Source organism: Condylostylus longicornis, unplaced genomic scaffold (genome assembly GCF_029603195.1).
Source record: "Condylostylus longicornis isolate FDR11 unplaced genomic scaffold, ASM2960319v2 ptg000024l, whole genome shotgun sequence".
Classification (NCBI taxonomy): Eukaryota; Metazoa; Arthropoda; class Insecta; order Diptera; family Dolichopodidae; genus Condylostylus; species Condylostylus longicornis.
In genome coordinates, this window is record NW_026577993.1 from 548,543 (window position 1) to 561,965 (window position 13,423).

General features: G+C 29.0%; 1 protein-coding gene across 5 annotated transcripts in view; it reads left to right on the forward strand.

Moving 5' to 3' along the window:
- Window positions 1–5,974: 5,974 nt before the first annotated feature.
- LOC129607005 (eye-specific diacylglycerol kinase) overlaps window positions 5,975–13,423 on the forward strand; it is a 198,621-nt gene continuing 191,172 nt past the window's right edge. For 2 of the 5 annotated variants that reach the window (XM_055517687.1, XM_055517692.1), the window contains exon 1: window positions 5,979–6,208. In XM_055517687.1, the coding sequence (XP_055373662.1) occupies window positions 6,098–6,208 (111 nt within the window). In that variant the 5' untranslated portion in view covers window positions 5,979–6,097. Of the gene's footprint in view, window positions 6,209–13,423 lie in introns of all 5 variants that reach the window. The other 3 variants (XM_055517689.1, XM_055517691.1, XM_055517688.1) reach the window with 3 other exon arrangements.

A 13,423-nucleotide genomic window follows, 5' to 3' on the forward strand; every position in this document is an offset into this window, starting at 1 on the left:
TTTTGAGAATCATTAAGATTTGATATTTCTACTACATTTTGAGTATTATTGGTAATACTAGATATTGTGGTTTTCGTACGATTTATTGATATACTTGGCCCCTTTTTTGTCTACCCCTAAGACCTTTGTTTCTGGAGTTGGTTGCAGTTTTTTAAATTCTTGACCCGTCTATCTACTTTATTATAACTTTCTCCTATTCCTCCTATTTACTTCTACATTTATATTTTCTGATCTTTCTTTAATTACTTCTGAATCGACCTCTTTTCCATACTTCACTGAATATTTTTATTCTCGCTAAATTCAGAAGTTCCATAAAATGGATCTACAATTGTATAACTAATGTAATTTTGTTCTAGGTTTCCACTTAATATCTCAAGAAACCCCACATGTCTTGTTTTTATAATTTTACGATTTTTGGATCACATATGTACTCTTTTTGATATTAAATAGTAATTTATGATAAATTGATATTGCCATAATTTCATATTGTTAGATTTATATAGGTTGTACAATTTTGTATTCTTCACTTCGTATATGTATAAACAACCCATTCATTAATGTAGCACTTAATATTTTTATACTCTTATAAACTACAGCAGAATTTTCATGAAAATTGTTGTTGTTCTACAGCTTTTGTAGTATATAAGAAAAAAGATTTAATTCAGGTATATGTATATATTACATCCTCTGAATTATTCTATTTTCATATGTTAAAATGACATTATTAATACTCGATGTTCTAACAACACTATTATTTGCTAATTAGGTTTTTGAAAAATGTTTTGAAACAGCAAATAGGGCTGGTTAATCCAATTTCGAATATCCAAGAATAGTTGTCTTTATTATTTATTGAATAATTTTTGTTTGAAAGTGCAAATACAACTGAATGTTTATTTTTCTCTAAATTTTTGTTGCTTTTATTTCCATAATTATTGGCGTAGTGTCCCATATTCCCAAATGCAATCCTGGTTATCTTTATTCTGACGATTCATATTTCTGTTACTATTTCTGCTATATTTCTGTTTAATAAGAAAATTTTTCCTTCTAATTCTTTTTACCGACCGTATTGTGTAAACAATAGGTAGGTTATGTGATGGCAACAAATTTTGCATATCGAGTTTTCGGTGGGAACGTACTTCTCCATAGTAGGGAAGTGTAAATAAACTATTTTTAGCAACCTGTCGGTCTGTCGGTCTGTCGATCTGTCGGTCTGTCGGTCTGTGTGTGCACGCGTGTATCTCAAGTTCGGCTGAACTGATTATGATGAAATTTTATATGTAAGTTTATTTCCACCATGGCACGGATTGATCAACTTTTGGTATATATCAGGCCTCGGAAACTGCACTTTTTAGCGGGCCTGTTTTACATTTTTGAACATTTTGAAGAACATATTCAACCGATTTACTTGAAATTTCATATATAAGTTTTGCTCTACCGGCGATGAAACCTCCTAACTTTTGGAAGAAATCAGGCGTCAGCAACTGGACGTTTACTACGGGCCAAATATACATTTTTATGTACATATATAAAGAGAAATAATCAACCGATTTCATTGAAATTTAATATATGAATTCCTCGTATGAAAACTATGAACATATAAATTTTTTGCAAAGATCAGGGCTCGAAAACTGATTTGCGGGCCGATTTTACATTTTTCACCATTTTGAAGAAAATATTCAACCGATTTACTTGAAATTCCATATATGGACTTTTACTACGGGCCAAATATGCATTTTTGTGTATATAAAGAGAAATAATCAACCGATTTCATTGAAATTTAATATTTGAGTTCCTCGTATTAAAACAATGAACATGTAAATTTTTTGGAGAGATCAGGCATCGGCAACTAGACGTTTACTACGGGCTAAACATACACTTTTGTGTATATAAAGAGAAATAATCAACCGATTTCATTGAAATTTAATATATGAATTCCTCGTATGAAAACTATGAACATATCAATTTTCTGGAAAGATCAGGGCTCGAAAACTGATTTGCGGGCCGATTTTACATTTTTCACCATTTTGAAGAAAATATTCAACCGATTTACTTGAAATTACATATTTGAGCTTTGCTCGACCGCCCGCGAAAATTCCTAACTTTTGGAACAAATCAGGCATCAGCAACTGGACGTTCACTACGGGCCAAATATACATTTTTGTGTATATAAAGAGAAATAATCCACCGATTTCATTGAAATTTAATATTTAAATTCCTCGTATTAAAACAATGAACATGTAATGTTTTTGGAAAGATCAGGGCTCGAAAACTGATCTGCGCGCCGATTTTACATTTTTCACCATATCCACAGAACAAATTGATGGAATTTCTTAAAGTTGATATTTGAGTTCTGGTTGTTACCGAAACTAACTGGTTAGCATTTCAGGGAATTCGGGTAGCACAAAGCGAAACTCTACTAAGAGCCAAATTTACATTTTTCTAGGTATGTTAACTATAAGCTTACTAATGTCCTAAAAATTGGAAAGAAGTATTTAGCAGACATTTTTATAATATTCTGTAACACTTTCACTTAAGTAGACAATACACATTGCGGTCGGTTATGTGCTGACCACATCAGATTTTTTTTAGTCACTTATTATTGAACTGTTTAGATGTTGGCAAGGTTTCTCTTGTTTCTTTCGTTACAACAAAAGTCTCAAAACTTTTTAGTAAATTTTCTAATAAAATAATTACTATTAACTCATCTCTTAAAACTATATCGACTTTATTCAATTGCTCCATCATTCTAAAGAAGCATCTATGTGGTCATTTTCTAGTTAATTAATTGTTTAAATAAATTTACTTTTCTGCTTGGCCCCTTAGGACGATGTGTTTCATACAACTTATTCTAAGCTTCATTGGAAGTTCTACAATTTTTTTGCATGTACAATTTGGCTTTATTTTAAACCCATAATCAACGTTGCCAACGCATTTTATCAAGTTTTAGCATTTTTATCATCTCTAGTTTTTTCTGCGCTTACGTATCCCTATTTTAATTATCTTCTAATACTGCGTTTGGCCTCTGGGCTCATAACCTTTGTTAGAGTAAGAAAAACGCATATGGATAAAATTGCCATTTTTTGTTTAATTCATGTGTCTACTGTTTACGAGTCCGTTTACAATAGAACAGGAAACGGAAAAACTTAATGGTTAATATACATATGCAAATCATAAAATGACATTTCAGTATATCAAATATTTGCAAAGATATCGACAATGTTATTTCCGGCAGGATTGAACTTTTCAACAAAAACCTTTTAATGGAAAAATTTTTTTGGCGATAAAAAATTCCAAAAACAAAATTTAGAACTTTTTAAAAAAACTTTCAAAATTAAATAGTATCAAACCTAATTAAAATTGTAAATTCTCATTTAATAATATTAATTTTTAGTAATTAGAAAAATTAGTTGTAAGTCATTAGTAACTAATTTTTTAAAATACCAGTTTCGCATAACATACTTATATCCTCACAAATTAATTGTCGAAGGGATTCCTAAATTTAGCGTTTGTAACTCTATAAATCCGTCTCCGTTTGTAACTCTGTAAAATATACTTCTGACATATAGGCATGCGCACACATATATATTTGTAATCAGCGCTTAATTCTGAGTCAATTTAGCTATATTTGTCCGTTTGTTCAAGCGGTAACTCAAAAACCAATTGAACAAAAAAAAATTTCTACAAATTAGAAAGAGTTCTTACCGCAAAAACGCTATTTAGAGTAACTGTCTTTCAGCTCCAAAAATAATTTGTTTATATCTAGGATACTATAAAACCTATAGTACTCAAATTCTGCATAAACAACGTTGGTGCTAGAAACGTTATTTAAATAAAATTAAAATGTAATTGTATAATTTCTTTCGAAAGTTGCCAGAACGTATAAAAATTAATTTTGTCATTCAAAAGCCTTTTCAAAGACAATTCTCAAATTTTCCTCAATGACGTTTAAAACAACGGTTTCATATCTATATATTCACGTCAAAGTTAACTTTAAATAATAATATTATTAAGTTACAACCACACATCCCATCGTAAATATTTCACTAAAACTATAAAATAAATCTTAATTCATTTTTGAATATTTTAATGAAATTTTGTTTTTGATTGGAATGCACAGTTGTTACTCCAAAACGTAATTCGTTTAATATACACTGATGTTATTGTCCCTTAACTTTACTTTCATTGCTACTTTATTTTCATTGTCCAAGTATCTTCCACAAATAGCTGTTAGTTTGTACATGCTAAGTGAACAAATAGCTATTCAAGTGAATCCTATTGAATTTTCCAAAAAAAAACGCATTTTTTATACCCGTACGAACATGTGTTCGAAGGGTATACTTAATTTGCCTTACCGCTTGCAACGCTAAGAAATAATGGTTTGAGATATAGACTCAAGTGTGTGTTTTCATCAGTCCGTCCACCCCAACGATAACTCAAAAACTAATTGAGCTAAGTTTACCAAATTCTCACAAATGATTTATTGTAGTAAGTGCGAGAACCTTATTTGAATTGGACATGATCGGGGTACTGGTTCGAGGAGCTGTCATACAACTTCAAAAATTATTAAATCTCGTGAAAACAAGTGTACTATTAGGGCTGTTACATGTGATAAAAATCATTGAAATTTCTTCAGTCGCTTCTCATAGAAAATATTGAAAACACAATACTGAAATTTGACATAAATTAATATGGTAATACGGCAGCTTAAAGTCATTGTCCGTCCCAATATGCCATAGTCAGCATATTTATTCTCTCATAGGATAACAAATTACAGGGTAGTACAGAGTTGACCCGATCAACTCTATTTTTTCTTGTTTCATATAAAATGGAGCAACCCATGACTGTCATAGTTTTCTAATATTTTAAATTTTCATTAAACTTAATCTGAGGTCCAAATGCGTTACACATTAGATTTTCAGGTTTAATCTTAAATCGATTCTGATGTGTACGGATCAAATAAAAATCGTGAAAATCAATAAATAAAATAAGATGTAAATCATGAGAATGCAAATTTTTATTTCATATTTTTCATCTAACTAGCTATATATATATGTACGTTTTTAAATTATTTACATTATATTAAAAGTTTCTTATTATATTGAATTTATACATATATGAAAAAGTTTAGCCTTTTATTTAGTAATGCATACGTATATGTATGTATGTAGTACTTTAGAAAGAATAAAAAAAATTAAAAAAAAATTACTTTACAATACGAAACCTTAAGTAAGCAAATCATAACTTAACTTCATTTAAATAATAATTCATTTTAATAAGTTTGAAGCAAAATCATAATTTACAAATTTATAGAACAACCAAAGTCTATGAATTTTAAACCAGAAACATTTTAACCGTTCTTTATTTTAACTAGCGTTCATCTCTTTATTTTGGTCAATTTAACCTATGTATATGTGCATTTTAACTCTTGCAATTTTTTTTCAATTTTTTCCAATACTGACTAATTGTTGTGCTAAAAATTATTTAAGTTTTTGGAGCATAGTTCATATAACATTATCTAATTTTTCATTTTACTTATTTAAATGAGAATGTGGATTTCTATATTTCTTTGCACAATACTTTATTTTCCGAAAACTTTAAGTATGCAAATTTTCTACTTCCTTTCCTATAAAACTGATGAATCACTCATTAATATATTTTAAAAGATTGCTGAAAATACAGATAATATTATTAACATTTTGTCCTCTTTTAAACAAAAATATTTCCAGTGAAATAAGCTTAAAACTTTTGTCAACGAATGTGACAACAACGTAAGAAAGCTAAACTTGAAAGGATGGTAATCAGAAGTGACCAATTGGAATTTCTTCGTCTATATAAAACGTATGTTTGCAAAATGCATATGTAAATAGCATACACTAAACATAACATAAGAGTTAAAAGATGAGCAAAAACGTAAGTTCTAAAAAAACATCGAAATCAAAAGAAGAAGTCAGATATTTTTAATAAAATGTAAATAAGTAAGTACTGACAATTTTGAATCCGGCTTCGTTAATGTAAAAATGAGCAGATATTTTTAGAAACCGTTTTAGTTCAATTCTTGTGTATAATGTAGAAATTTAAAACAGATAATTTGATAAAAATGCAACATTCGAAAGCTACAATGCATCGTTTGCGTACGACATTTACAAGATCACGGACACCAACTGGAAATGAAATGAAAGCTCAAGATAGTCTAGAAGTACCTAAGCAGGTGTGATATTTTAATTTGCATTGCAACCAAATTATTATACATAATTATGTACATATGTATGTATGTATGTTATTACTTATTAAATATTATTCAGATGAAATTTTACCTTCAAACCGAATAATATTTTTTATTTTTTCTTTATTTCATGCATTATTGAGTTGTATGCGTCCCTTTTTTAGCACTTTTCCAAAAATTTTTTGAAAAAAAGTGCTTATTAATTTCACTCTGTCCGTCTGTCCGTCTGTCCGTGTGTCTGTTTACAAAACTTCTACATTCTTAAAGATAGAAAGCCGAAATTTAATACGTACATAGATCTTTACTAGAAACTTATTTTCGTGGAACAAAATTTTTACCTATCTCCCCCCTTTAGAAGTTATACCCCCCAAAAACACTAAAAATGGCCTATTTTAACTATTTGTTGCAATGAAACCATAAGCATTTTTGAAATTTTGCAAACGCAGAAAGGCAGTGGCTTGCTTCCCCTAGCGCGGTATACTACAGTTAAACTTTAGAAAAACAAAATGGCCGTTCAAATTTACCGTTATATAAAGTCCTTTTTTTCCAAATTTTTGATGTCATTTTTCTTCAAGACCCCAGCCTGTAGAAGCTTGAAATTTTAGAAGCTTTTAGACATTAACAAATAGTTCATTTCGTTAAAAGAAAAGTTTTTTCCATCTCCACCCCCTCTCAAGTTATCACCTCTTGAAATTTGTAAAATTCTAATTTTTAACACCTTATATTTCCGAAACCCCAAGCTTTTTCAAATTTCTATAAATGCAAAAAGCTAACGGTAAATTCAATGACATTAAAAAATATATTTATTTTTCTTAACTCACACAATTAACCCTTAACATCGAGCATTATGTTAACCCCTCTTCATATTAATTTTTGCTTTATTTCAAAGACTGCATATACGTATATGTATCATCCTAAATATATGCAATCCTAGAAATAGTATCGTTTATGAATGAAAATAATTTTAATAGTGTGGTAGATATACGTAGAGTGTTTTTAAAAGCAGTATTTTAACTTGTTGAAGGGAAAAGTGCTACAACACAAACCATTGGTTTGACCCAACTTTATTTTAAATGTGTTTGAAGTAAAGAAATTTGAGAGCAAAAATCAAAATCAAGGAAATTTAGCAATCTTGTAATACTGTTTTAATGCTTCACATAAAAATAAAAGGATTGCAAATTTCGTAGCAATAAAAAATATATAAAGAAATATATTAAGTTAAAATACAATAATTTTTCATTTACAATTAACAAAAAGACAAAAATTTATACAAGCATTTAAAAGTATGAAATTATTTGTTTAATTATTTCTATCCGTCTTACTATGGTTTTAATAATTTTACAATGTTTTATCTTAGAGGAAGAGTTTTTTAACAAAAACACCTTGGGCCTTACTTTGTAGTTCGATTTTCGTATATACAGAAATGGAAATGTAGTGCTATATAAATTTATTGGTACTACAAAAATTGAATTGCATAGTAAGGTCTCTGGTTAAAGTTTTTCCATATTTTTGCGGTATTCAAAATAACATAAATTTTCAAATTTAGAAAGAAGAATCATTAAAGATAAATAAGAAAATAATCAATGAAAAACTTTAGTATAATACTTAATCAACAGTATAATACTTAATACGGAATCAACTATTAGTATAATACATTCTAACTGCTTAAATATCCCAGAAAAATTGAAAAAGTCAATTATGTCTTCTACAACTAGAGGATCTAATTTGGTAATGAATAAATTAGTTCCTTATTTCCAGTAGAATTACAAAAAAGAACATATATTTCTATAATAGGTTAATATAGTTCTATAATAGGCTTGGGAAGTCTGAGAGCAAAATTAATTTAGAAAAATATTTCATCGAAATAAGTGGAAAAAGAATACCATTTATTGACAATAAGTGAGTTTTTGAAATTGAAAAAATATTGAACATTGAAATTACGAAATCTTGCATGCAATGGTTTAAAAATTTTGGTTTAAATCACCCTAATTAAGAAGAAATGAAAGGCAGATGATTTTGAAAAACAACTATTCGCATTTACTTTTTAAAGAAGGCGATCAATTAGCCGCCTTTAACGAACTGATGCACGAAATTAAAACTTAATGCAAAGACATATAGATTCGTAAGAATCCGCGAAAAAGAAATGAATATAGGAAATTAAAAGAACTGGAAAGGCAAAATATAATTCAGAAAAGTAATTCTGGATATATAATCCTTTATGAATAGATTCAAAAAATTAAATAATTCAGGAAGAAAAAAATTTACAATAGTTATATGTAGATTACAGAAAATTAAATAAACTTTTAATAGGTAAAGGTTTCATATACCTAACTTGGATGACATAGTATGTAAACAAGGTAGAGCCCAATATTTTACCACATTCGATTTAGAGAAGGGTTTACACGAAATTATTGTCAAACCACAAGATAGGGAAAAGGACGTATTTCAAAATCCGTAAGATTTACTTAGGGAATTTCCAAATAAAATATTCGTAGTTTACCTCAACGATATTATAATATTTAGTGCAACTCTTACGGAACACATAAGAAAACTTTTAAATAAACTCACGAAGAAAGGATTAGAAATCCAAATGGATAAATGCAATTTCATGAAAAAAGAGATTTAATTCTTAGGTCATATTTTAACTTTAGAGGGAATAAAATCAAATCACAACAAAATAAAAGTATAAAGAGAATTAAAAATACAGGTTAGAGAATTTAAAATACAATAGAATAACAGGTTATTATAGGAAATTCGTAAGAGATTATGCAAAAGTAGCTAAGCCATAACAAAAAACTTAAAGATAGACACTAGAATCAACGCTAACAACCCAAAGCATATTAATGCTTTCGAAAAACTTAAGTATTTGATAACGGAACATCCACTTCTTAGATGCAAAAGTAGCTAAGCTATATACCAAAAAATTTAAAGAAAGACGCTAGAATCAATGCTAACAACCCGAAATATATTAATGCTTTCGAAAAACTTAAATATTTGATAACGGAACATCCACTTCTTAAATACCCAAGAGCTGTTTTTTCTCAGGAGGGACACCCTATTTGTTATTCTTTTTGGACGCTCAATGATTTTGAAAAAAAAAAACTATTCTACTAAGGACGAAAAACTTCAAGCGTTAGTTTGGACAGCAACTATTTTCGACCGTACCTTTACGATAGAAAATTTAATACTTTCACAGATCATCGTTCAACCGTTGATATATCTACTCGTTAAATATAAAGGAAGGACTTTAACCCCAAACATCAAAGATGGTTATTAAAGCTAAGCAAATGCAAAAAAAAAATTAATGTATTAAGGGGCTAATAACAACAACGAAGATTTAAACGACTATATACAAATATTAGAAACTATAGTTAACCAATTCAAAACGGTTTAACAATTCAAAAACAGTTTTCAATAATAAAATTGCCGAAATCTCTGAAAAAGTCGACAGTTAATGGCGGTAATAACCAGAATTTAAATATCAAATTTTAAAAAATTCCACAAATCCGTAGATATGGTAAAAAATGGAAAATCGGCTACCAATTTAGCTTCCGAGTCCTGATCTTTCCAAAAAATTTACAGATTCAGTTTCTTAACATTACGAATTTAAATATTAAATTTCAAGGAAATTTGTTGATTATTTCTCTTTATATATGAAAAATGTGTAATGGGCTCCCAAAAAGGTCCAGTATATATTCTAAAAGTTGATCAATCCGTACCATAGACAAAATAAATTCATACATAAAATTTCATCAAAATCGGTTCAGCAAAACTTGAGATACACAGATCGACATCTCTCTAAAAGTAGTTTATTTACGCAAATTTTAAATATCGAAAACTCCGATATTTACAATTTTGAGTGACAATGGGTTTAAGGACTTGTTCATTTCACTTCTTCATGAATCAGGTCATTGAAATCCATTAAACCAAACAGTCACACAGGTACTCGTAACTCTAATGTATAAAACTTACTAGTACCATCACAGAAATAATTAGGACTCTCAATATAGATAATAAGCTACCTTTGAAAGAACAAATCTCTAAAGAGATTTAATTTTATAACAAAAATTATCATTCATCAGTGAAAAGTACGTCTTTAGAAGCTCAGGAGGAGAGAGTAAAAAAAATAAATTATATAATATTTTACTCAAGCATAAAACTAAAAGAAATAACAAAATTAATAGGAACAGAGAAGATTATGAAGGAAAACATGGGATTGGTTTTATCACGAATTATGCTAGTTCTAAACACAAACAAAAACTTAAATTTGGAAAGACATTTAAAATTTTCAGACGATACCGATAATAATAATGTTGACGTGCATTGACGTTGTTCACACCAACTACCAAGAAACAAAAACAATAAACGAGCTAGAAACATCGTATTTATAAAAATAATTGTAAATTGATTAAAAATAATTTAATAGAAATACGATAATAGATGAATAAATTATAATAATAAAAATGCAATAAATATAACTTTAAAACAAACAATTGATAATAGGAACATCATACTAACAAATAATATTTTAACACATTTTGATAACTTTACTTCTTAATCAAGCATTTTCAAATGTAGTAGAAAAAAAAAAGAAAAAATCTGCTATTCTATCAATATAATAAATAACTTTACAGATAAAATAACTTTTGAAGATTTTTTACATTATACAAAGAATTTGGAAGAAATTAAGTAGGCAAAAGTTTATGAAAAAACAGAACCAATAGCAACCAATCTTAATAAATTTAAGTAAATTAATAACTTTATTTTTGAAATTTGTATTAATAAAAGTTTGAATAATAAATAAAAAAATCTGATGTAGTCAGTACATAACCGACCGCAATGTACATATATTGTCTAGATTGGCAAAATTGAATTGTCTGGACAGGGCTACTGAAAATGCGTTTTAAACACTTCCTTATAATTTTAAGGACACTAAAAAAGTTTTAGTTGACATACCTAGAAAAATGTGAATTTGGCTCTTAGTAGAGTGTAATTTTTTGCGAATTATATGAAAAGTTTGTCAGTAACTTTCGGTAACAAGCAAAGCTCAAGTATTAAATTTCAAGAAATTCTATCGATTGGCAAAAAATGTTAAATTGGCCCCCAATACAGTTTCCGATTCTTGAACTTTCCAAAAAATTTATAGATTCATTGTTTCAATACCTCGAATTAAAATATTAAATTTCAATGAAATCGATTTATTATTTTTCGTTGTATTCGCAAAAATGTATATTTGGCCCGTAATAAAGGTCCAGTTGACACCTGATTTCTTCCAAAATCTTGGACGTTCCGCGCATGCTCGAATGAAGTTAGTGTATGAAATTTCAAGTAAATCTGTGGAATATTTTTGATGAATCCGTGCCATAGTCAAAGTAAACTTACATATAAAATTTCATCAAAATCGGTTCAGCCGAATCTGAGATGCACGTGTGCACACGCAAACCGATAGGTTGCTAAAAATAGTTTATTTATACTTCCCTACTATGGAGAAGTGCATTCCCACCGAAAACTCGATATGTAAAATTTATTGCGATATACATTACGTACCTTGCACATAGTGGGGTTGGTAAAAAGTACAAATTTCATACAAGATACATTTAATATATTTTGTATATGAAAAACGTTCATTATACATCAAGTGAAATTAATGGGACAAAAATTTAAAGTGTGGAGTTCATCCTCTTGATGTTGCCAAATTTCCATCGGAAATTTTCACGAAATTAATATTTGTTTGTAACATTTCGCGATACTTACCTTTCTCTGCTTAAATCTTTAATCCCACTTAAATCTTTTACCGTTTCTACTACGTTTTACACGTTTTCTACAGCCTTTTCGATGTTTGAGCGGGAAGTGATAGCTTAGTAGTTTCCTAGTTTATTTATTGACGAAATTATAAATTTCTCTTTAAAAAAAATGTCACCAACATTTCTAATTTTTATTTCAAATCTTTGGAAGTAATAAATGTGTTCTATATTTTGTTTTTTATTGTAGAGTTGAATAAAACGCTCTTTTTGACTTTTTTTTAGCTTCTGTACCTAAAAAAAGGTCAATAAAGGTAAAATAAAATCGATGCAAAGTTAACAGAAATTTGATGGAAAAAATTTGTATTATCACCCCCATCGATCTAAATAAAAATGTCAACAAATAAGTATTTACCTAAAAATTCCAGCCCTACTTAAGTATATGTTTGAATAAGTTAAGTTGTTTGAATAAAAATATTTCTTTTTCAAAAAAAAAATTTAATAAATAAATTTAATAAATCTGAGATGAAATTTTAATAAATTTAGATCTTCCGTGGGAGATGCAGACGAGGGGATGGAGCAACTCCAAGATTATGGAGCATCTCCCGTTCTTTGCCCTATCCATACGGAACACCCTCCAAGGGCTCATCTGCAGGCTACGATTTTGTTTCCCTATCCTATCGATGAACTTCTCCCTGGAGAGACCGACGGTTGTTTCATTCTTTGGGAACCGTTGTCGCCACCTAGCACAGCTATGCTACAGCAGTCCCAAGGTTTAATCCTACTGCAGACACTCGTAATCCAATCTCTGGTTTTCCTGTTGTTGCATGTGACGAATTTTCATCCGTCCCTTTCCGCGGACACAGTAAACTGAGGATGTAAAAAACAGTAAGAAGCAACACAAAAGTTTCACATCGCTAATCGAAAAGGTTTTCAACGAAATATGTACACAGAAAAATTGTACTCTGTTGCTTTAAATAAATTCCCAATTCTTGGTCCTTTTTGTAACTATGCCTCAAGTGGCTTTTGCTTACAAAGTTCCGTATCTAACATACCAGCATTAGGTATTTGTAATTTTCAACTTTTTTTAATTTAGTTCCAGAATAATGTGTGGTGGTTGTTTCATTTTTTTCGGCTTTTATTAGCATTTACTGAGACTTGCTAGAATTTATTTATGATATTTCATCCATTTTTCATACATAGACGCATACAGAAATTTATACAAAAAATTATCACCAAATGTCTGTATTTCCAATAAATCGTTGACATAGTACGTTCCAATAAATCGTTGACAGTATATATTCAGTATAAGATTCGACCTATGACATGTACCGATGATTTTACATCGTGAAGTCTTGAGAGTTTTTCATAATATTTCACGTGAAATATTCTATTTACTAAGTATGATTTCAAAGTCATATAGTACGAATGTGAGAATAGCACTTTCAGTTTATATGTC